General features: G+C 46.3%; 1 protein-coding gene across 1 annotated transcript in view; it reads right to left on the bottom strand.

Moving 5' to 3' along the window:
• tnrc18 (trinucleotide repeat containing 18) overlaps positions 1-25697 on the bottom strand; it is a 54189-nt gene that overhangs the window by 13773 nt on the left and 14719 nt on the right. The window contains exons 3-20 of the mRNA XM_061845715.1: positions 22410-22550; positions 19624-19725; positions 17753-19492; positions 13923-14007; positions 13537-13751; positions 12257-12403; positions 11863-12047; positions 9929-10334; positions 8858-9781; positions 8291-8436; positions 8071-8204; positions 7876-7989; positions 7592-7759; positions 7188-7498; positions 5266-5493; positions 2367-2546; positions 576-1027; positions 138-275 (exon numbers count right to left, since the gene is read on the bottom strand). Coding sequence (XP_061701699.1) covers positions 138-275; positions 576-1027; positions 2367-2546; positions 5266-5493; positions 7188-7498; positions 7592-7759; positions 7876-7989; positions 8071-8204; positions 8291-8436; positions 8858-9781; positions 9929-10334; positions 11863-12047; positions 12257-12403; positions 13537-13751; positions 13923-14007; positions 17753-19492; positions 19624-19725; positions 22410-22550 — 5816 coding nt within the window. The remainder of the gene's footprint in view (positions 1-137; positions 276-575; positions 1028-2366; positions 2547-5265; positions 5494-7187; positions 7499-7591; positions 7760-7875; positions 7990-8070; positions 8205-8290; positions 8437-8857; positions 9782-9928; positions 10335-11862; positions 12048-12256; positions 12404-13536; positions 13752-13922; positions 14008-17752; positions 19493-19623; positions 19726-22409; positions 22551-25697) is intronic.

Raw genomic sequence — 25697 nt, 5'->3', positions numbered from 1 at the left:
TCCCGTGCGCATTCTAGAAACGGAAATGCATTTTGTGCATATTGATGTCAAAAATGTCTAGTTTTGTCCTTGCCAGGATGATCAGCAATTAGCTTATGCCGCTGATGACCTCTCAGTTCCTGAGTCATCTCACTTACCTCGCGGGTCTTGGTCTTGGCTTTGGATTGGCTCTTGCGTGCCGGGCTGAGGCTCAGAGCCGCGCCGCCGTCTCTCATTGGACTACTAAGTGGGGACGGGCTCACAGGAAGAGAGGGGGACTCCTTCGTCTTCTTCTTCTGTTTCACACAACAGAACGAGCATTGTGAGAACGATGAGGAGATCTACTGAGCCGTTGGACTCGCACACACAAATATGTACGCGGGGTGTGAGAAGCCTGCAGTTGTCCTATCTTGTCAGCAACATTTAAGACAGCAGGAGGGGTTCTACAGTGACTGAAGTGCTGGGAAACCCTGCTGGAACTGTGGCAAATACACACACACACACTAGACGGGGAAAAAAGATTTTGAAGGGAAAAAAGCGCGTAATGGAACACAAAAGGAGTCCCTCCACAGTCGCTAAATGAATAATTGACGTACTTTCACTGCATCTCTGTTGGGGGGGCACTGTTTGGGTCTGGAGATGGGCTTGGAGGTGAGCGGCGGGGCCGAGGTGGAGGCTGAGCTCTGAGCGGCGCCGGACAAGGACGACATCTGGTTGGCCGAGGCCGTGGCGTCGTGGAGGAAGATCCGCTCGCTGCGTCGCCGGTTCCACGCTTCATCCTCGCTGAAGCCGCCCAGGCCGGAGGCGGTCGGCAGATCGAAGCTGAACCGCCGCTGGGGCCGAGGCGAGGGCCTGCGCGTGACGGGTAGCGCCTTGCGTTTCACGGCCAGCGTTTCATCGCGCTTGCTCGGGCTGCACTGCTCGGTGCGGCGGGTGGCCGGCGGCAAAAGGGGGAGTTCCGGCGCGGAGCGTTTGCCGTGCAGGAGCGAGGGGAATTTCCTCAGGCGCAAGTCTGAACCCGAGTCGGACCACTCGCACTCCGATGAACCTAACGGGGAGAGGAAAGAGTCTCATGATCTTCAAGATTTGTTGAACTTTGTGTCAATTTTACAGCAAACTAACTGGGAGAAATAAAATGAGCAGCTTGAAGCAAGCATTCCTTGCCTCTTTTTTTTGGAGAAATATGTGAGTGACAATGTGAGAACATGCACTAAGGCAGACTTTAAAAAGGCTGTTTTAATAAGTTTAAATGTTTTTAAAGTGTAGAACCATATAGCCTATAAACAAATCGCATTCTCTTTATTCCGGGTTTTCACCTAGCCACAGTGTATTTCTGTATTTTGACGTGGCTAAACAGGTACAGTCAAACCTGGGTTTGTTCACGAAGACATCAGTCAAGGAGCAAGATTTTCAAACAAATCTTGCTTCAGTTCATTTATACACTACACTCAGTCTGTGCCTCATCTTGCACAGTGTAAACATTGTTCGCTTTGTGCGTCACCAATTTATTTTATAGCTGTAAAGTACCCATCAGTATTGGCGCCCCAAAAACTGAAAACTGCAAGCGCGTAATGCAACACCGTTGAATGGAACAAAAAGCTTGAAAACATCAGAATGCCTTTCGTGTTTGTGATGTCACTACGGCGAAATATACCAGCCGCGGTATTTTCAAGAACAAAGAGGCAATGGAGGCAGCTGCTGTGGCTGTTTTTAAGACACAAAAAAATCACTGTAAATGCGTAGAAATGAAAAGGATTTTGCTGGTGAAAGGGAAAATTAATTCAATTTCCAATTATTCCAAGTCAATTGGTAAAACTTCAGTTTGCAAAACAACTCTCTGGATGACTTCAGGAATCGAACGCTGACTACTTTGTATAGACTAACTGCACTACAGCAAAACTCAGAGCTGCTTCCAACGGTTCGGTTCCTTTATTTACACAAGAAAAGCAATCTTTCGGTTTGACGCAGGTCCGCATTATTATTTCCATTTTTTATTTCTAAAGTTCTCCTATTGGATTGCATTAGACCACGCGTGTGGTCATCATGTGGTGAACGGTCAATGCAAAGTCATGCAAATGTGTTGGGATTCCCTGCAATCGCTAATTAGAACTGATTACATGTAAACAAATGTATAATTCAAGACTAAAACACAACATAAACCATTGGAAATGAATTAATATTTCACAACGCTGCCAAACCGCGAAACACTTAGGCAGATAAACCTGCTCAACCACAAAAAAGCACAATCAGATGAACCATCACGTGTGTTGGCCTTTGGTTCACTCGACATAAGTGATAACATTTTTCTTTTCAAGCAACAAAGCGATACGCATCGTCCCACCCTGCAACTCTGCTTTTGTGTGTTGCGTTTTGTGTTTTTTTTTTACCTAGAGTGCTTAACCGGCTGTGGTATTTGCCATCGGGGAGAAGACTCAAAGGGGCGGAGCTGACTGGGAGCGCGCTGGCCGCGAACCTGGCCAACAGGCCCAGGCCGCTTTCCTCGCACCCGCCGTCTTCCCAATCCGACTCCCCGTTGTAGTCATCTTCGTAATCGCCGTCGGAAGATTCTGTTTCGGGAAAAGACATTTTATTCAGAGATGGGATGAGACGGTGCTCACAGAGCAATAAAACAACAACAAAAACACCTCTAATTTGATAGGACATGAATTTTGAGAACTGCTCGAAAAGGACAGCAGCCTGGACTGGATAAACACACATTCATTCACCCACGGCGACACCATCCAAGAGCATGTTTGGTGTGCAATCAAAACTGTGCTGGACATCACAGCATACATGCATTTAGCAAGACACAGTGACCTCTGACCTGCACATTACTTAAAAGGCCTTAAGGGGAATATAAAATCAGCAGGAATGCACCCCCCCCCCCCCCAACGTGACAAGACATTGCAGCAAATAAACAAAGGGTGTGCGCGCATACACACACATGCACGCACACATTTGCAGAGATATCGAAGCAGACTGCTGGTTTAGCGGCGTGTTGCTGGTAGCAAGCAGTTAGGTCCAACAGATGGGCAGGACGAAAGTTTCCTCGGGGGGGGTTAGAGAGTTAACGCTGGCGTGGATGCACGGTACGGCTGTACAAGAGCGGTATCAAATATTATGCCTTGACAAGGATACTTTTCAGTTTTGTTTGATATTTACTGTGGCTGCACATTGCATTAGGATATGACGGTACTGGATCATTTTCATGTCATGTCCCGAATTTGAGGTGTCCAAAATATGAAATCCCTACATGACCATATTTAAGGCATAGTATTTTGATACAGCTCTTGTTTTGGCATGTAGTCATAATCGTGATTCAAATTGACCCATCAAGGTGCACGTATTCAACCACATGAGGTCAACACTGTTGTCGGCGGGATAGTGTAAAAAAAAAAAAAAAACACGGACGCAGATTTTAGAATTAATTTTGCTGCGTCAGCAATTCTAGGAAGCGGATGCGGCGCGTAAGTGGTACTGTGAATCCACCACGTTACCAGCCGTGGGCAGACAACAGAGGACAAGGCAGGCACTGAGAGGACAGCCCTGTGAGGCCCCTTGCTTTCCATTTCGTATAAACTTTGAGTAACCACGGTAACGGCCTTCATACCGGCTCGACATCACAAGCCGTCCCGTGACAGAAATGGTTAGAAAAGGCGTAACCGCGTCTCTCAATAAAATGGGTAAAGAAAGCTCAAATTTGTCAGTGGTAGTATTAAAATTTAAAAAAAAAAAATCAAGTTCATATTCTGTGAATGGATTTTAATTTCAGCATTATGGAAAGCTCTTTGAACATTTTTTTTAATAAACTAGACATCCATCTTAAAAGTCCATGTGTTCTTGGTCCTCACAGAAGAAACACTTTAACGCACTAGTAGAACGACTTTCTTACTAGTGACGTTTTGCCAGTTTTGTCCTACTAGTATGCAATTAAACCTTCACCTGTTAAAAAAAAACAAACCCTACTAGAGTGAACTAGCAAGCATGCATCACACACTAGTTCCCTCCTGGACCAAACTAGTGCAATCAAAAATACCTACTAGTAGCTCTGCCAAACTAAGAACTTGTAACGTCCTACTAATGAGGACAGCGATAACTAGCAGACTTCAAGATGGATATGGAGTATTTTGAACAAATGCTCAAAGGGCTTTCCATAAAGCATTGTCTACGTTAGCGGTGGAGAAAATAGAGGGGCTCGTCCTACTTACAGAACAGGTGACAGGGGTGTGGCCTCAGGCGGGGGGGGGGGGGGGCAGGGCGGCGGCGAGAGTGCGCCCTCGCCTTAGCGCAGCCACGCCTTAGGACAGTCTAGCTTAAGCCGCGCTTTAGCTACGGCGTAGACTAGCTGTGGCGAGGAAGCGATCAGGCTCAAGAGGCTGAGCGAGTCCTTGCCAAACCCCCGTAATGTCGGTGTAGCGGCGGTGGCAGCAGCAGCAGCAGCAGCACAAGCGCGTGGAACAGGCAGAGAGACACTCAAAAGCATCACGGGTAAGACAATTTGGAGTGGGGGGAAGGGATGGGTGGCCAACAGAGCTAAGAGGTTGACAGAAAAGTAAATGGGCGAGTGTTATTGGAAGGTTTAGTAGACAGACAAGGAGCTCTTTTGTCCAAATATCCCATACGTCTAAATGGTGCCGTCATCTGGATCAATTGAAAGGTTCATTTAAACTACCACAATAGATTTGGAACAACTAATTAAATGTCTTTTCATCCGGAAACTGAGCAGTCTTTCCAACCTGTCTTGGGATATCGGACAAACAGAAGGCTCTGGGAGGGCACGTGAAGCTGATGTCGGACAAAATGACAGACGGACGGACGGACTAATGGACGGACAAGACAAGATGAAGCCGACACAAGGACCACAGCGTCTCGCTTTCCGTACTATTCAAGTCCAAACTTTTAATAAAGCTTTATAACGTACCAAACTGCAGTACAACTTTAGGAAAACAAATCTCACAATTCACACAAATGATTCAATTCAATGTACAAATTCTACAAAATGCTTTGCAATCCAGGCAATAAAAACACCATAGAAATATGTAAACTTTTTTTTTTTTAAAAAAACAAAACAAAACAAGAAAAACAGAAAAAAAGGCAACTTTGCAGAGAAACCAGCAGCAAGAGAGAGGTAGGGATGGTCAAGCTAAAGCACAATCTGGGGGGTGGGGTGGTGGGGGGGGAAGCTGCCTTAGCAAAGGGGCAAACAAAGACAAGCTGTGACAAGACTCAACAGACCAGGTTTCGTCTGACTTAAGGAGCGCGGGGTTCTAAGACGGGGTCAGTAACCTTGATCGAACGAGTCGTCGGACGAGCTCAGCGCCGCTTCCTCCAGCAGCAGAGATAAGTGCTTGCGTTTCTTCTTTTTCTTCTTCTTCTTCTGCAACTTGGCGCCGCCCGGCACGTCGGTCGGCGACAACGCAGCGAGTCTCTTCCGGGTCAGGTTTCCGTGGGACCGTGTCCCCGAGAGAGAGGGCCAGCCCCCTCTTGCAGAATTGTGACCCTCGGAATCAGAGTCTGGTACAAGGACACAGTGGCCAATAGTTAAGTCTACAATAATGGGGAGGAATATTGTGCACAAAAAATATTGCCTTCCTATTACTTTTGTCGTTTTAAGGTAGCTTAACTTTCATTTGTTCTGTAACAAATTCGCAACCCCATTTGCTCATCAATAAATGTTTCATATTGAAACAAATTCAAATGCTATTCATTCATTGCTGTGTTTTGTAATTGAATGTCCTTGCAAACTGTATCTGTACAATTTTTTACTTTTCCACAACTGCTCTGCAAAAGGTAGCGGTGACCTTTTGCAGTTTTTCCAAAATTTCATTTGCATAAGTCAATTTTAAACATTGAACTATCACAAATGCACTTTAAAGGTCAAGTGTCATCCTATAAACATTCTAAAATAGATATTGAAATGAAAAATACATACAACATTATTCACTTCAATGTCTATACGGAAAAAATATTTGCGAAGAGGGCGTCAACCATGTGCAAAGTTGCGGAAGTCTAATTTGACATCCAAGTGGTCGCCATATTGACTGCATCTACTGCCTATGACGTCACCCTGGACATTCGCCATTGAAAACACGCTGCGGCCCCTACTGTGGGACACGCCCCTTCAGACACCGAAGCTCTTTTCAAAGAAGAGAACATCTCACAATCGAGTCGAGTGACCGGGGTAATATTACCCTATTGTTTCAAGCCACCTTTAGGTGATATGCGGATCACGGCTAAACAACCTCTCTTCCCGATCCACCTCCGCGCAGCAATGAAAAAACAACGCCGCCCGCGAGCGACGACGATGCTCCGGCCAGTCAGTCTCCCCGTCCGATCCACTTCCGCGGCGGAGATGAGCCACTGCGGCCCAGCGCTGCGACAAGCCACCCCGCCGACAAGGCCAGTGGCAATTCAAAGGCCTGCGGAGGCCGTCCTCCAGCGACTGCTGCACGGAAGCCGATGCGCACATCGACACATTTAGCACCCCTAATTTACAGATTACACCCCCCCCCACTATTATTTTTTTTTGAGTAGCTGTATACACACCTACCTGTCATTTGGAACCCACGAAGCTCTCGTCCTTTACCCCTGTGCAATCCATTTTTCACGACGAACCCGATCTTTTGGAAAAGTATGAAGAGCGAATCCATCCTCCCGAGTGTTCGAGCAATATCCAGCAACGAGCCGGCATTTTGGCTAACATGAAGGAACAACGACCTACCCTCCAGCAGGTAAAACTAGTAGAAACAGACAAGACTGCTTGAGCGTGTTACTGCCTCCGTCACTTCCTGCTTGTTCTCGAAAACAAATCCCCCGAGAGGATTTTCATGGCGGGAGTTACAAAATCACATTTTGTGGTGAAAAAAACAGATGGGTCCATACCGGCTGCCGTTTTTTTCCATTGATATACTAAAAGTGATCCATTTCATGACACTTGACCTTTAAGCACAATCACGCAGCACAAAGTTTGGGAACTCAGGCTATTAACGTGATGCGGAACTCCTGTTTGTAAAAAAAAAAAAAAAAAAAATGACTTGAATGTGACAATGTTTAATCTTAAAAGAATTGGATTAATGTGTGAAGACCTAAAAGCACTTGCAACGTAAACCGCTCTGAAATGTTTCCAACTAAAAAGGAGCATTTTTGCATCTATCTGGGCCTCCCACTTATAAATGACGTACAAGTTTGTTTATAAAGTCGGTACTCACTGTTCGAGCAGCTGCTGAGCTCTGATCTCATTGGGGAGAAAAAAGCACTCTTCTTCTGACCTTTCACCTTCCGCAGGGCCTCCGATGCCTTGGCGGCCAACTTGTATTTGCCTTTGGACGCCGCATGGACGCTTCGCTCCTTCGATTGGCCCTCGGCGGTCTTGCCCCTCGGCCGCTCCCCTTTAAAGCTGGAAGCAATTCTGCGAGAGGCGCCCATGGGGTCGAGCCGCGAGAGCGAAAGCGCTCGGTCGAGGTCGGACGCCAGCTGCTCCTGCTCGCACACGTGGCCGCGTTTCACCTTTGGCCCCTGAGAGCGGCACGGACACGTCGTTCATCAGAGCCGAACGGAAGAGGCCCGTTAGGAATATCAAAGCGATACGCAAGACTCGCGAGCTGGTTACCTCTAACCATGACTGCTGGATGGATCTTGGTCTTTCCAGCCCCTGTTCTTTTTCTTCTTTTTTATCTTCAACCCCAAACTTCCCATCTCCATCTCCTCATCCACCCGAAACCTTTTCCTGTGTCCTTCCCCAGTTTCAGAGTCCTCCGAGTATTGCAACGTCCTCCCCACCCTGAGACAAGGGAACGTTTTTATGTTAGGATGCACTTGCGACTGCAAAGTGGGTCAAATCTGCCAGGATGTGATTTATAGATTTATAGATAGTCCACCAAAGTGGGACACACTCACTTTGCAGGCCTGCAGTCCAGTTTGGGAGGCGTGGACAAGTGTTTTCTCTTCCTGGGTCGACCTCTGCCGCGCCGAGTTAGATTCCGCCGATCGTCGTCCTGCTGCTGCCGCTCGCTGACATGACGAGAAGAGTTCGAGTGTGTGTCGTACGCACGAGAAGTGCGGCGGCGGCGGCGTGTGTCGTATGGCACTCACTGCTTGTCTCTGCGTCTCTGCAGCTTGCTCATCTCTCTCTGCTTTTCTTTATACGTTTTCTGCAGCTCAGCCAGGCGAATGCGATATTCCACCTCCACCGCGTCCAACATGTCCATGGACATTTTGCTATAGAGCTGCAGGGAAGAGAGACCCCCACAAAAAAAGTTCAGGTCTTTCTTTGCACTTTTTCCTTTGTAGCGGGATATATTTATCTTCATACCGGCTCCTCCTTCCTCTGCCTCCAGCTGTACTTCCTGTTGGGATCGAGTGTTCGGGGCAGATCAATGTGGGACTGTTTCTCTATGGCTTCCAGTAGAATCTGCCGGCTCGCCTCGACAAGACAATCCAAACCCTCCATTGCCAAATCTAAATGTGATACAGAGAAGACAAAACATGCAGGGGCAGATTTATCAGTGCCTCAGTAGAATTTTTTCTTTTTGCAAGCTTTTACTTTATTTAAATGGAAAATCCACTGTTTGGATTAACAATGTATCCAATAGGTCATGTAATATGTACTCTATTTTGGCAATGTGATGGTAAATCCTCTCTCATTTCATTGTGTTTTGAGAAGATTTTTAGCGACAATTACGAATTTTCACAAGTCACATGACATGTTACGTTATATTATTAAATGACAAGACTTGTCTGACCTCTTGGATATTTTGTTAATGCAAGCCAGTGGCTTTCCCCTTTTTGGTTCATCCTTAAATTCCACCAGAACATTCAAAGCTTTCCGTGAAAAGTGTGTCTCATCCTCAGTCTCTTTGTTTTCTAAAAGCCTCCTCACCCTGCTCCATGCTGATGTTCTCCATTTCCCGCTGGGCCATTTGGCTGAGCAGAGCCATGCCTTCCAGCGCCACCATCTCCAGAGGACCGGCGCCGGCGCAGTCTGCAGAGTTTGCAGTCAACTGGTTGAGCGTTGACGCCGCGTGGCTGAGGGCGTACGGCTGAGACATTTCGCTGGCTGCGAGCAGAGCGAGCATCCCCGCCATGGGATCTTCAGAACCGGCGATCTGAGGGAGTGACGACTCGGAGGTGTCTGGGATTTGGCGGGTTTCCTTTTGACTTGGAGTGTGCTGCTTTGGCGGTGGTGATTGTTGGGATTCACACATCGCATTGGCGCCCGGCTTAACGGATTGCCGGCTCTCCGGATCTGCTGTGATGGACGAGGGATATTGCATTTGCTCTGGATCCTCATCAACCGGCGCTTCAGGCTCAGCCCCATCGAGCGACAAAGGATATCCTTCTCGACATGGACATGATTGCACCTCTGTTTTGATTGGTCCTTCCTTTTCTTCTAACCTGGTTTCATCCACTCTCTGGCTCTGCTGTGGTGGAGGACTGGGAAGCTGTACGTGTATCGGCTGAAGGTGCAACGAGCCCCTTTCGTCCTGCCTATTCTGTCGCGCTCCGACCGGACTGCAGCTACTCAGGAGAGGAACCACTGGTTCTGGCGTCAAATTCGACCGGTGCTTTTCCACGACAGGTTCCTCTTTCAGGAATGACTCATTCTTTGTCGTCGGTTGCTGTAATTTCATGTCGGCGTCCGGCCGCCTCGGATGGAGGTGGGCCGACGTCAAGGAGGTACTCAAGTCCAAAGTGCGGGAGTGGTGCCGCGGAAGAGAGTCTGTGTTTGTTGGGCTATGATAAGCTGGTACAGGCGCCCCAAAAGGAGTAGTGGCCGAATGGTAAGGGTAACCAGGTGAGAGTTCTGAAGAAGAAAGTAACAGAAAAAATAGCACATTACTAAAAAAAAAAAAAAAAAAAAAAAAAAAGCCTCACGTACATCTCCTTAATGCCCAGCATAATATTAGTGAAAAGTCCATGACATAAAAAAATTGTAACTTAAAAGACTCACCTGAGTAAATGCCTTGCAAAGCAGCCTTGTGGCCGTCTCTCCGCTCCACCCTTTCCGCCTGTCCGTCATCCGCAGACTCGTGTTTCGGCAGCCGGGGAGAAGAAGGAGGCGGCGAGGCCGAACACGGGGAGGGCGGGTGCGGCAGGGGCCCGGGCGGGTGGGACAACACCCTCGGCCTTGCTTCCTCTGACTTGAGGTTGATCACCGGAGAGGGCGGCGGCGGCAGCGGGGTGAGGGAGGACGTCGAGGGCGTCGGCGAGCGAGACGAAGCGGGGGGCTTGCGGGGCTGGAGGACGGGCGAGGGCGCGGGGGAAGATGTTGAGGTCGGCCGGGGTTTCGGGTCGGCGTTCTGCTTGTCGGCTTTGTCGTCCCTGTCTGGCAGGTGCTCGCTGGCCTTTAAATGCTCCTGCAAGGATACGATGAAATGCTCATAACTATGTTAAAGGGCAGAAAAAAATAACAATAAAAAACAATAATAAAATATTAAATACACTTGGAATAAGTCCCCCAGCAAGTCTACTTTTTGTCTTAACAGAATCACGAGCCACTAATTGCACATCCCTCTCTTTCAATCGATAGTGAACAAATAATGTACACATTTCTATCGGACCCTTAATTTTTTTTTTTTTAAACCTGCTCAGCCTTGTAGGCCTAATTTGATACATAGCATGCACTAAATCAGGGGTGCCCAGACTTTTTTTTACCCCAAGATCTACTTCTCAAGCATCCAGCCTCTCACAATCGACGGGAAGGGGGACTTTTTTTTTTTTAGAATGACCAATGATGAAATAGAATGACCACAAACATCTACACACTACAAAAATGAAAAACATTTCTTTTAAAGTATATTGAGGATTATTCGTGTGTAAATGTATGTTTGTGTGCCTTGCATAACTGCATGAGCCAATATTACACAACAATTAATTTTAAACATTTTTTGTAACTATCAGAGTACACGATCACTAAACGCCACATGTATGAAAATGCACACCTGGCCTGTGTCACTCACGTCAGTGGAGTCATCCAACGGCAGTGACAAACGCTCACAATCTCTGATGTCCTTCCACACATCAGCCATGGCTTCACAGCTGCAGAGACTTTATTGAAGATAATATTTCCGCCTTATTTTTAAAGGATCGTCTTGGAAAAGCTACTATTAACGATGATGTGACGAATCCGGAAACGATGCTTCGGCCGGTGGCGGCTTTCGCTGTTGAACGATCTTGTGTGAAAAGTGACTGCTGTGCGGCTAATTGGGATTTTAGTTTGTTCACTTTTCTCATTCTCAGCTTGCTTTTCGGCAGAACATCGGTGTCGTATTTTCCGTGAACAGTTTGAAAATGCCGCTCCACATTTCACTCCACTGGCAGATGAGGCAAACACACTTGGAAAATGACAGTTGGCCGCCTCCTATTCCGTATGAAAGTGATACATTTTTGTCTTCTTTACTTCTGCATCCATACTCATGTTTGATAAGATTTCTTAGGCGAGGGCTTAAAATAGGGGGGGAACTCAATGAGAGCATGTTTTCCTGTACTGTCGCTGTTTGCACATGCGCGTGAGCTAAAACAGAAAAAAAAAAAATACGGCTGATGTGTTTTTTTTTTTTTTCTTTTCTCGGCACGCCGTCCCGATCGACCGAAACTGCCTCGCGATGATCGACGCACTGAGCACCCCTGCACTAAATCTTGTGTTCACACGAACAGATTGCGTGAGCCGTCGGTGGGCGTGTTCCGTGTGATCACCTGAGATTGCTAAATTATCCTCCTGCAAGAAAACGCAAAATGGACTGCCCGGCAATATCGCCCATTTGTCAGGCACAATCCAAGCCACGCCCAGTTCATGAATCACCTTCTACTTCCGTTTGCATGAGCAATCCATTTTATTCCTTTTTTAGCATGCGCAAACATTTTGAGAGCACAAATAGCACTTACAACGAGCTGCGCATTCCTCTGCAGCTCCAGAACCTGCGCCGTATGCTGCTGTATCATAAGCAGCTCTTGTTGTCGGAGCATCTGCTGCTGGGAGAGGAGCTGAAGCTGGGCCGCGTGCTGCAGGGATGCGCCCGTGCCGTATACCCCGGGCCACACAGGGGTCCCGCGCTCCAACACTTCTCCTCCTGCTCGCCGTGAAAAGGACAACAAACGTAAAATATTGAAACATACCTTTTACACGGGAGCCTGTTGTCGCAACAGATGTCAAACCAATATGTATTATTTCACTCGGGCCTTTGTTACATCCAACTTTTACACTGACTGGATTATTATTATTAAACCATTTTATAATTGTCAGAAATGACGTGCGGGAAATAGAGAAAGGCTCTTGTACCGTAATGTGGCAGGTGTTCTGTCGGGATGACTATGAGCTTTCCGGTCTGTGAGTCTCTGACAAACTGGTAGGGAGGCGGTATGGAGCCCGGCAGGGACGGTGGGTAGCCAGGGGGGAGCGTCTGGTGAAGGGGGGACGAGCTCAAGCCTGAGAAGATGAAAGTGGTAGAGTTCATATTTGTGGATAACAGACACACGGACAAACATTTTACTAATGAAGCTCAAAAGTTAGTTTTGTTTTTTTCAATGCATCGTGTATACGCGCTTTGAGGATGTAATGAGAGTTATATTACGCAAATTCAGTGTTTTTCTTGCTCAAGTGTCTAGACTGGGATGGCCTTTGGGGAGCTTCTGTACGCCTGCATGTGTTTTCTGTGTACAGTTCAAATTGCTTGAGCGGTGACGCGGTTATTTCTGGCCCGGGAATGAGGCATGGGTCTGGAACGTCCTCCGAAGATCAGGAATGTCTGTGGCACTTGACCCCGAGGAGCCTACTGCTGCTGCCCCCAACCACTTGAGAGAAAGCTAACACTTCCCTCCGTGACTACACCAATAGAAAACTGCTGCTGCGACCACATGTAGAATTTCACAAGCATGCCGTATAGTAGTGTTAACGCGAGTTGGACCGTCCTTAGCACCAGATTGAAAAACTGATGTGAAAGAGGGCAGCATGGAGGTCATCTGAAAAGGGAAACGGTGGCCCATTTAACACGCAGACTGTTGCATTTGCACACTTCTGACAGTGGAGCTCCTGTTTACATATAAAACAGAAGCTCACGCTACTTTATTATTCTTATTTTTTACATTGCATCAGTGAATCAAGTACCCTAATTCCCGGCCAACGGAGCGCACCTTGTTTCAAGCCTCACCGAGTGCATTTGTCAAGGAAATACCATTTGGTACATACATACGGCGCCGGCGTGCTAGCGCTAACAGGGCCAGTTAAAATAAAACTTACCGATAAATATCACTGAGACACGCCAGTAACACAGCAGCAACACGCTAGCACAGCGCTAACGTTAGAGTAGCACTAACGCGGCCGGTAAAAGTCACTTCCTCGGCACATATACTCCACTGGTCTCATTCTTCTCGAGTGCCCCCTTGCGGCCGTTAGAAAAAAATGCACAAATTAGCCGCATCACCGCATAAACCGCAGGGTTGAAAAGCGTGTGAATAAAGTCACGGCTTGTAGGCCGGAAATTACGGTAATTTATATGAAAGTTTACTTTTGCTTCAGGTCGTCAGCCATTGACCAATAAATTAATTTTTCTATCCATATACCGTATGGTGAGCTGGAGAGCCAAACTGGAGGGGCTCCAGGCCGAGGCAGCCACGGGTGAGAGGTCAGAGTTGAGGGGTCAGGATGCCATCGCCCAGCCCCTCCTGTCACCATAAGGTTGGGGGTCATGAGGCTGGTTGTCATCATCCCGGGCGTCAAGCTGCTTGAAAGCAGGGGAGGGTGCAACCGGGTGAAGTCGGGAAGCTCTTTGGGGTCTCTGCGAAAATAAATAGACAAGGGGGGGGACATAGACAACACAATGATGCATGTAACAGCTATAGATAGTTATACACATGCTTTGGAAAAATAAATGTCCAGACTTTGAGGCTACATAATCAATCATCAGTTAAATTGAAGAGAGGCCACCGCTGTTAAATGTCTGCCTCACCTGAGCATTTTGTCATCACGTTCAAGTCGGCCTGCGAGCATTCGGTCTTCATGATGACGAGCGTGCTCTTCACCTCGTTCTTCATCTGTGTCGACAACAGAGAAGTGCAGTCATACAGTCTGAGTAAAAGGCGTTCGGAAATGATGAACAGGTTTGAGAAAACGCGTTTGGTCTGCACTATATGATCGACTGCTATACATCAAAACCAGGCTTCATTATATGAACGCAGCGACAAAGCAGGGGGGGGGGGTCAAGAGCTTAATTAACTGCAGGTCAATGTGTTGACCCCAATCTCACTGACCATTAAAACGCATCATCACAATGTTGACCTGGCATGATTCACAGTACAGTGGTGCCTCGGTTCTCGACCACAATCCATTCCAGAAGGCTGGTTGAAAACCGAAACGTTCGAAAACCGAAGCGTGTTTTCCCATTACAATGAATGGAAAATTAAACAAAGCGTTCCAAGCCTAAAAAAAAATGTTTTTTTTTTTTAAAGCATTTTTTAGCTTTTCTTGATAATAAACTGCATAGTAGAAATAAATGTATAGTTTAAAAACTTTATATAATTAAATCATCGTATATCGTTTTATGTAAGAAATATATTTATTTTTTGCTTAAAATGTATTCTTTAATAGTAGGGTATGCTAGGCTGGGAGTGCATTCCCGTATCTGTAGCGACTCGGCCCCCAAACTTGTAAACCGATTTTTATTAACAAAATTGCAGAATAACTTTAAAAAAGCAATAATGAGGGGGAGGGGGAAACAGACAAATTGTTTTTTTATTTGTGCAGAAAGTATGTAATGTACACAAAAAAAACTAACCTGCAACTCGAGGTAGGGTTAATGGAACGAAAGGGAAAAAAAAACCAATGCAAAACAGCTGTTTCAAATGTCTTCGGTGGGGCTGACTCGCCCCTTTTGAACAAAGAAAGAATCTAATATTGACTGTTTCTGCAGTCTTTTGAACACCTTCGGTGCGTTCGAATACAAATTTTCATTCGAAAACCAAAGCAAAAAAAAAAAAAAATTAAAATTTTCGTTTGAAAACCGATTTGTACGAAAACAGACATTCGAAAACCGAGGTACAACTGTATTTGATTTCTTGTAGCTTTCTTCTGACTTCCGTTCTATGATAACACGTTACGGATGACGCACAGCAGTCAAGGCTCCATTTAAAATTAGATCCATTTTGAAGTCTTCCAGTGGCACATTTACAGTGACTACACTTACACCATAATGACGTGGCACCATGTAATCCATTAATTAAGCAATAAATTATCAGGATAAACTCCCAACAACTTCAAGGTCCTGACTGTAAACCTCATAAATGTTCCTTTGGATGGATGGACAACAATTCCCAGAAACATGTAAAACCTTTTGAGACAGTCATGGCAGCGGAGTCGAAATTATAGGCCCAATCATTTTGTGTCAGTAGCCGGGTTTACAAGGAGCCTTATATTCTGATTAGAAGCGGTACCGAATGAAAATGTTCACTATAGACAGGGAATAAACAAGGAAAATACAAATTGAATTTTAATCTGATTCACACACGTGTTGTAAATCCAATTTCCCCACACCAATCAGAAGTAAATTTTTATCTTGGAACCTGCGCTCTGATCTTGACATAAATGCGGGGTGACCTTATCGTTTACACACTTTGAAAACATGGCGGCTTCCTACCAAAGCTGGTCTGCATGGGTAGTTTTTTTTTTTTTTTTTTTTTTTTACAACTTGTAACTTATTTTTAAAAAGTTGCTAAAATGAACGCAAAAACAATTGTTAACTACCGGGCTAAATGGATGAATGGCCTCAGTCTTGAACAATCAGGTGATGTTTACATCGGTTTGCTCACGTCGTACGTATGCAAAACGGCTCTTCTGATTGAACGTAGCGGCACGTAAACACGAGATCGGAAGAGATTACGTCACGTGGAAAACAGTTTAGCAGAGATCCTTGATTGGAATGACAGAAACGCATTTAACTGGGCCAATGAAGCTGATTTCATATGACATTTACTGTACCGGCGGAATTCTTCCATTATTTTATAGCATGCATCCTTGAAAAATAATGAAAGTTTGTCTCTTCACATAGCCCATTTCCTTCTATATTCGCCTTATGATGGTTCTGACCAACTCAAAGTCAACTAAAATCTCTTCATTAAACAGCAGTATACAGTACAATTAACACGTATTACAGACAGTAATACTACGGTTTCAACTTGTCTTTTCTAGTCTTTAACCTCTACGGATAATTAGCAGAGCGTCACAGTAGATTAGTGGCTGCCTGGCTGCACGGTGAACTTTAAACTTAAGTTGCTAAAGCTCCAGCAATTTACTGGGCAGTGCCCTCGCTCTATCAAGGAAAGAATAAACATGAGGCTCTCTTTTTACACTCTAGCTCGCTGTCCAGCCAAGCTGACTCAAAATCCCAAGGTACAAAGGTGGAGAGAAAGGTTTTATACGACTGTGATGGACCCATTCAGAGTGTGTATGTGTGTGGTGGTGGGGGGGGGGGGGGGGGGGACACAGGACTTTAACCAACCCTGACATGCTCCGCAGGAGAGATTTCAAGACTGTTACCAAGGTTACAGGGAGCCTGCCCCACATGCTATCCTCCTCTGTGCATCACAAAGCCAGTGATTAGCCACCACCTTTTCCTCCCTCCCTCACCACCCTAATACGCTCTTCTTTGCATCCCACGAGAACTCTCGCGTCTCATCTATCTGCCGCTCTCATCTCGGCAGTGCTCCCCGTTCCCATCCCTGCAACCGCGCCTCCTTCTGTTTGTATTTTTCCATAGCAAATCCTCAGCTGTTTGTTAAGAGGTCCTTTTAGACAGGGAGGGGGGCCATTTCAGAAATCAGTCATCCCCAGCAAAGAATAGACTAAAGCCCCTACGAGGGATGGACGTGCATGCACAACCAAAAGCTAAGAAACACTCCGTGAGTCATCTATTGTACCTCACAAAAAAACTCGCAGTCTTTCACACACATAAACAAAGTCCATCACTCTCGAAGCTCATCATTGCTTAGCAACAAACCAATGGTCTTATTGTCATTCAAGGCTTATTTGTAGCTTTTAGCTGCACTCTGTAATGCCGTGTTTAATGCAGAGTGGGTGGAGGTGAGGCTGGGAACTGCAGGCAGCCCACAGGCTGCAGAAAAGAGCGGGGAGAGATGGGGTGGGTGGGGGGACTGAGGTGGGACAAGGAGGGAGTGCTTTGCCAAATAACTCTGAAGTAGAGACATTGAAGGAAATGAAAAGAGAGCAGAGGATGGAAAAAAAAACACTTGGAACTGTGACAGACAGAAAAGAGACGTTTGGACAGAGACGGAAAGAAAACCAAAGAGAGAAAGGATGCGGAAAGAGAGCCAACTGACCCAAATAATAATAAAAAAAAAAAAAAAAAAAAAAAAGCCCAACAACAAAATACATCACATGACGCAATTAGTGATCTGGGCAAAAAGCTGTCCAATCACATTAGAGACGCGAGTGCCTTCAAGTCAAACGGAGCTGAGGTAATGTGACTGTGAGCCAAAGAAAAATGAATCATTATTAATTCATAGAAACCAAAATGAGGGATCATTTGCTCCTGCTTCAATTAACGAAGTGGATCTAAGTTCCCTGCGGTATCACTGGGAGGGAGCTGTGATTGCAAAGCGCGAGGCCAAAGAAAATTGTAATATTACAAATGCATTGCTATATCTTACCAGACGCTGTAAAATAAGCACCAACACGTCTGATCTGAAGCGACTAATTTACAATGCAGAGATTTGGAAAAAGAATGCGCCACAAACAGGAGGAAAAAAAAAAAAACCTAATCGATACCTTTAATTGCTGTCGGCAGCAGGGCTCTCTGAGGGTCCGCGGATCCGGGGGTCTGCTTGCTGCTCGTGCTCTCCCTCTGCCGGGCCACAGCGACAGCAATGCCGACTGGAGGGTGGCGCACCTCTCCCTCAACCTCCCGACCGAAGGAGCGGGCGCTGTCGGGCCGATCCTGCTCCCGTTTCAGCTGGGGGGGCGCCCTCAGTGACCCAGAAGCACTCGAAGCAACGACTGACCTCTCTCTCTCCTTTTCGCGCTCCCTCTCTCGATCAGCGTCCATCCCGATACTGGCCAAACCGCCGAAGGGCCCCCGGGCGTCTGCGGTGAGCCTGGAGGAGGGGGCGCTCCCCTCGGCGGCAAAATTCCCACTGTATTTAATGAGACTCTGCATGGCTGACACCTCCGAGGGCCCGGCGGCTCTCTCCCCCCCGGAGGACACTCCCGGTCGGTAAAGGGCGGACGGGTCCAAGTAGAGTCTCTGGCCGCCTTCCTCGCTCGTGCGGCTCTGTCCGTGCTCGTTGGGGTACGTTTGCGGGGAATGCCTGTGTGAGTTCGAGGTACCGCTGGCCCGGTTCGCCGTATGCGAGGAATGGGGATTTTGTTTGTGCGACGTCTGGCTGTGTGGCGAAGAGTGCGTGTGCCCGTGTTGGGCGGCGAGGGCGGCCATCTGACTGGTAGCGTAGTTGGTCAAAGGACTGATGGAATTCCAATTTCTGTCTACCCCGGGCCGCTCTAAGCCCAGACGGCTCGAGTGCTTGGACATGTCCCGGGCTTCCGGGCTGAACCTTGATTGATTGGAATAGTGAGAGGTGTCCTGGTTTCGTTTGCCGACGGAACCGCTGGAACAAATTACGGAACCTTCCTCTCGATGATTGCTTGGGTCGCCGGGCTGGGAGAGTCGAGGATGCTCTAACAAGCCCCTCTCAGGAAATCTATAACTTTCCCGTTCCAGCTCTTTATCATTCTCTCGCTCTCTGTATTTGTCACCGTGCTTGTCGCGGGCCTGCGACGCGATCTGGATGGGGCCGACCCGCTCGTCGTAAACCTCCACAGAAGGTACATATGTCGGCGCGCTGACTCTTTGCTCTCTCGTGGACTCTCTGAGCGGGTGAGGGAGGGGCACAGTAGTGATGGAGGGCTGCAGGGAAGCAGGAAGGGCGTAGGAGAAGTGGAGTGTCCCTGCTGGCGTGGAGTCACTCCGCCTTTGTCGTTCCGAGTGAGAGGCCGTCAGCAGGTTTGAGTTATTAGCGTTACCGTTGGGGTGATGGTTGCCCCTTGAGCCCACCTCCCCCTCCCGACTCCCTCGGTCCGTTTCGTGTCCAAGGAGCCTGCCCGTGCCTCCGCCCGCACTCGAAGGGAACGAGGCGAGCGCAGGTGACGGCCTTGACCTGGGATCCCCTGTGGAGGGCTGAGAGCTTGATTTCTGTTGATGGTGGTGAGGATGTAGGGACCATCCATCTCTCTCTGTCTCTCTTTCCCTCTCTTTCTCTCGCTCCTTATCCCCAGGCCGCCCCCGGCGGTCCTCCTCGCTCCTCCCATCCAGCGTGAGGTCCACCACGCTGTGCGGCCGCAGCTCCTCTCGCGATCGCTCTCGATCTCTGTCCCGTTCTCCCCGATAGGACCTTTCTCTGCCCCCGTCTCGGGATGCCTTTTGGGGCGGCGTTGAGCTCGACAGTGTGCTTTGAGGAGCAGATGGAGGGTGGAGGGGTGACTGGCTAAGACCAGCTGGCAGGAAAAAGCCCTCTAAAAACAGGAAAAATGCGAAATCCAACTTGAAATGCACACCTTTGGACATGAGGACATTAAATGCTAGCGTGTATCTGCACCAGTAACACACTGAGGGGGGCAAAAAGGAAGAAACAGTAATCACTGACCTTTATGAGAGTCATAAAGGTGATTTTGGGAGATTGAGGGAGGGTCCAAGTGCCCCAATGATAGGTAAGGGCTTGAGTACAGGCTGCCAGGAAGAGAGTAGCCTAGACCCACAAACAGAAAACGTCATTAGATTACATTTGGAAATATTACAACAGAACTGTACCCGCTATTCACCGACTCTGCTCAATCATTTATACAACTGCTCCACATAAATAAGTTTACACCAACAGATTTATCAGAAGACCACAAAGTTCCTTTCAGATTTTTCAGTTCTTTTAATTTCTTTTTATGACATGCCGACATAGTTATTTGGGTCACTGATTGCAAATTAGATTTGTCCGTGTGCACGCGCAAGATGCAATTATTCAACTCCTTCATTTGAAAATGTCAAAAATTAAAGTCACGCAAAGCTACATTTTATTTTACAAATTGTAACTGTAATTTGAAAAAAAAAAAAAAATCCACTACAAAATATAAATTTTTCTTGTGTCATTAGAGAAACTGATTTTTAAAAAAAAAATATTCAAAGAGGGAAGAGTACTTGAGGAATCTGGCCAATAGCTAGGCAGACAATAGATTGATAACATAATCAGCTCAAGAAAAATATCAGCATTACAAATCATCTTAATATTCCAAAATACAAGCTTCATTAAAATGTACATTACAGGTTATTTTGCAACATCTGTTGAAGATTTTGTCATTTTCAAACGCTCAAAGCATAACTAGGCAGCTTCATATATTGCTATACAAGCATTTAATATTCAAGTGCTTGAAGCAGAAAATACTGATTAAAAAAAAATATTGTGACTTAGATTCACTTGGGAAAATGTGGTTGCGCTAAGAAGCACTCAAGGAACTTGGCCTGATTACAAAAACATTATATCTGGGCAGGTAACACGTTTCAGAGTTGGACTGCTGCTTCCATAAACATAACATATACATGTAAAAGCATTATGTAACTGTGAATGTTAATATTTGTTTAACTCCTGCATCTTCCGCCAGAAAGGACTGATTTTATTATTCGGTGACAAATCCATTGAAGTTGTGCACAGAAGGAAAATGAATTGAATTGGCTCATAGTCTGAATGCTTATCTGAACTTCCTATTTGAGCATGACAATATCTGGCACACTCCATATCGGGAGTATCGATATACTCCCCCGCCTTGTACTCAAGTTGTTCCATATCTGGGGGGTCAGCAATGGACTGTAGTCTGCCTCTGAGCCAGCTGTTGCTAACAGAGACTCGTTTCTTAATATAGAAAAAAAAAAAAGGCTCTGCCCTTTTTACTTCCACGCTAGCGATGTGCTTGATTTTAACCACTATACTGACTGGACTGCCGTTGCTACTGATTACCCCCCCCCCCCCGCCCAGGACTGCCTTGCCAAGGCAATCTCACAAGATCCCGCAGCTATCCCAGAGTGAAACGCTGACGAACAGAACCGGGTCTACGTTGTGGGAAGCAGAAATTGAGAAGCGAGCGGCGCTGATGCACGGAGGAAGGAACGCTGAGGTGGAAACATAAAAGGCCCACTGAGAGGGGGAAATGAACGTAGGGCAGCTTTGTCGCCGAGTATCATTTAACACAGCAAATAGCCAGCATTGATCTCTCACAGCTTTCATGCCGACGTCCTGTGAGGCGTTGATGCGTCTCAAACCTATCCAAAATCTGACTCGTGTTATCTTCTGCCCAGAAAAGCTTCCATTTTTTTTTTTTTTTTTTTTAACCTTCGTCTGCTGCTACGAGCAGGCACCAGGCATTATAACGTCTCTTGAGCCCATAAGGGATTTTACTTATATCCACGACTATCGCCTCTTAGTGTGCTGCCGGGGTTTTAGCAAAATCGCGGTGCCTTAATTCAGGCGAAAATTTCAAGTCCACTTTCCATCTATTCCATCATCTCCTCAATATTAGGTCAGATGGGGTTTTTTCGATTTTTTTCTGTGCGCTACCAATGCTCATCATTCGCAGTTCATCATACGGTTATCAGGAAATTCACACGACAGTGATGACCTGTCTTAGCTCCGCAAAGTTGGGGATGAAGTGGATCCAAATGATCGCTTATCGCCATAATGTCCAGGAGAACCCTTGTCAGGTACACCGTGCAATCACTTTTGGACTTCAGTTCCAAACGAGATCTATTTTTCCTTCCCTCAATAACCTTTCTCGGATGCCTTTGCGAGATGCGCCTCATTCAACACTTTCCACCACTCCGGCGAGACTTAATCAGGGGACACGTAAAGAGGGCACACGCATTCAATCACTTAGTGGAGTTAAGAAGGAGAGGACAGAGGACAAGGACTTCCCAGGAGAACACAGAGACACTGATACATCCATACATCCGTGCGTGTGTGTCGAAAAAAAGCTAGGTCAGGGAGGGAGGGAGAGAAAAACGTAGAAAAGTGGGGCAGCGGAGAGAGCTGAAGAGCATGTTGGGCAGGAGGCTTTGAAAAAAAAAAAAAAAAGAAGAACAAAAGAAGATAGCACATTACGGCGAGACGTGGCAGGTGAAAGTGAGACTCGCTGACTAGGGGAAAGAGGAAGTGAGACACATTTAGGACAGAGCCAGGAGCGGAGCTACCGGCAGCAGAGAGCGAAAGAGAGAAATGGAAAAGAACCCCACTGTGGGGGGTGATGACACCTGGAGGAAGAAGAAGAAGAAGAAGAACAGGCCTCTTGGTGGGGGGGGGGGTAAATGGCAGGTGCAGAGTGACAGCACTCTTTCGACAACGCCACATCATTTGTCTCTTTTACGGCGGCGATTGATGGACTTGCATGTATTTACCTTCGTGAGCGTGCGATGCCCAGAGCTGCGCCATCGGCAAACCGCCGGGATTGGCGGATCTGTATGAGGGGTCAGAGGTCAAGGGGGAGGGGCATGGATAACCAGCCAGGAAAGGATTGGATCCTGTTGAGAAGCCATCACCTGGGGGAGAAAAAAAAAAAATAATGGGGACTGTCAGGCTTCAGTGTAATCATCATGACCAAAGTAATCGCCAACCAAAGTCAATCAATACAGGGAATATTCTACTGCAAAGAATATTGACAATATTCTGTAGCCTGTGTGTATACAGTACAATTAATCCCCGCAGATGAGTAATCATTGTCAAGAAAGATCATAGATATAAAAAAAAATATATATATATATATAGCTATACAACAAAATGATGCTTTTGGTCAATTCTTGAGCTAACATTCTCTACTTGTAATCAAAGCTTTATGGAAACGAAATATAAAAGAATTTGGCTTCAGTCAACCAGAATAAATTTTTCTCCATTTTTTTTCTGCACAAGGGCACCTTGTGTTGAGCCGAGCCAAACTATGCATTCCGTCGACAACTTGAAATGCATCACAGACATTTTATGTCACAACCATTTCATATTTTCGCAGTCTTTAAACATGCTGCCCAAATCGTACAATTGCTAATGTAAACAATATTTTCAGGCAAAAAATGTCACAAAAGTCCAACTACTCTCATTTATAACATCTGCCAGTATCAAAGTTGAAGAGGCTCAAAGTAGATTTTTTTTTTCTAAATACATTAAATATATCTGAAGATAAGTTATGAAAATGTATGCAAAAACGTAGAACAATATAATGCTCAATTTGTTGAGATACATCTTATGCATCTGTCATGGTTTGAATATTTCAGACTTTGTGGGCGGGGCTAAAACACAGCTATGTGACATCAGCGGGCTGGGCCGGAAACTTTGTAGCGCGAGTTCCCTCCCCCCAACTAATGACATCATTTTGTTTGGCTTAGCTTCCATCACTCAACTTTGCAGTTAGCAAGTTAACGATGGCTACACTCCAAAAATCCCTCTGTTTATAGAACACCTCAGAGAGATTTTTTAAGAGCTAAAAAACGAGGAAATTTAAAAAAAAAAAAAGAGAGGAAAAAAAAAACGATGGATTGACTTTAAATACCAACGAACCACTGCTTGATCCCGGAACGGAGCAAGATTAACCTAAGAGGTTGTATTCTATTTACGTCCTATCTGTTATGGAGTATTCCCTTTTGGAGTAAATTTAATTCCGTTTTATTAGGTTTATTTCAGATTCAGCAGACGTCATTCCTAACTTGATTATTACAACAAACAGACATCAGTTGGACCGTGATGATGCCCACTGCATCTATTTAACTCCCGCTAACCTCATTATAGACACACGCAGGATGCACGGTTCAAAGAATGCTGAAATCCAACAAACAACCTTTTGGACCACCTAATCCTTATTATAACAAAGAAATCCTTGACTCAGCACCGATACTTTTATTTATCAGGCCGTTTTTTAAGCAGCCTCCTCACAACCACTATCAGACCAAACTTTGAACTATTACCGCTTCCTCCGACGGTACGTCTCGGGAGCTGGAAAAAAAGGTTTCGTGTTTGACTGAGGTTTTCCCCACCCCCGTCCAGCCCCCACCCACAGCATTAACCAAAAGCGGTGCGCAGACATTACCCTGATAAAACCATCCATGTGTGTAGGGGAAAGGGTGCCGTCTCCTCTTCCACACGGATGGGGGTGGGGGTGGGGGTGGGGGGTTCTCAAGACACACGCCATTGCTAATTTTCTTCTGCATCTAAATAAGTACGTTAAAACTGTGTTCAAATCAATACCAAATAGAACTTTCCAATCAATCCCCAAAATGGGCACTTACGCTCACATTTAGCATCGTGCAGTGGCTCATCCTACGCACCGCCCCATTAAACACACATTTGGTCAAGCTGCCTCTCCAGCTATGCACGCGCGCGTCTATGCTACATGAGTACACATTCCGTGCGTCTACGTGTATGTAGCTTAGGAAGCGGGAGCGGTGCATGATCACAAACGTGCAAACAGTTCTGTGTGTTCTTTGCAGTGAATGCTCTTCGAGAGGACTGTGGCCAACAAGTGTGCAATATTTTATTCAAACACAAAAACATGGGCAGAATATACACACACACACACACACACACACACACACACACACACAAAGTGTGATTAACCTTCAGTTTGTCTCAGTTGGTTAACTCTGCTGGAACGCAATCTCAGTACGACAGACTGCACAACGTCAGCAGGGAAAAGCTTCCTCAGCAAAAAACACATTTGGACCACAGCAGAACCTCTAAAGTTGAACACGTTTCATGATGCCGGTTGACTTCCAAATTGCTCCGCTTTCAAAACTATTCATCCATAAGAAATCATGAAAAAGTAGTACCGTAATTTCCGGCCGGCAAGCCGCGACTTTTTTCCCCACACGCTTTCAACCCTGCGGTTTATGCGGTGATGTGGCTAACTAGGGGGCACTCGAGCTGAAAAGGTAAGAACGAGACCGGTGGAATATACGTGCCGAGAAAATGACTTTTACCAGCCCTGTTAGCACTGCGCTAGCGTTAGTGCTTTGCTAGCGTACTACTGCTGCGTTACTGCCGCGTCTCAGTCAGTAAGTTTTATTTTAACCGGCCCTGTTAGCGTTAGCCCGGCACTTGCGTTAGCGCTAGCATTAGTGCTAGCGTTAGCACTAGCGTTAAACTCTTTCTGTGTACAGTCTTTGTAAATATCTCGTGTTTCAATGTGGGCACTTGCGTTTACACAGCTGCGGCTTATGTATGTACCAAATGGTATTTTCTTTACAAATGTACTCGATGAGGCTTGTAACCAGGTGTGCATCTGTAGGTCGGGAATTACGGTAGATGTGTTCTGGACTCAACTGTTGCCATCAGATATTATTTATTTAATTGTATAGGAAACGTTTTAACTAACATTTTAAATGTCATATAAGGGGCAGAATAACTGCTTAAAACAGTTCTGAGGACCGAAGCTCAAATCCCGGCCCCACCTGAGCGGAGTTTACATGTTCTCCCCGTGCCTGCGCGAGTTTTCTCTGGGTACTTCGATTTCCTCCCACATCCCAAAATCATGCGCGGTAGATGGATTGAATACTCGCATTTGTGACTGTGAGTGCGAATGGCTGGCAACCACTTCCCCGCCTCTCGTCCAAAGATATCTGGCCCTAGTGAGGATAAGCGGTCACAAAAAAAAATGGATGGATGTCATATGAGTAATATTTTAAACAATCTTTTACCGCTAC

The sequence above is a fragment of the Syngnathoides biaculeatus genome, chromosome 16 (genome assembly GCF_019802595.1).
Source record: "Syngnathoides biaculeatus isolate LvHL_M chromosome 16, ASM1980259v1, whole genome shotgun sequence".
Classification (NCBI taxonomy): domain Eukaryota; kingdom Metazoa; phylum Chordata; class Actinopteri; order Syngnathiformes; family Syngnathidae; genus Syngnathoides; species Syngnathoides biaculeatus.
The sequence above is the reverse complement of the archived record's forward strand: the minus strand, read 5'-3'. Positions and strand labels throughout refer to the sequence as shown.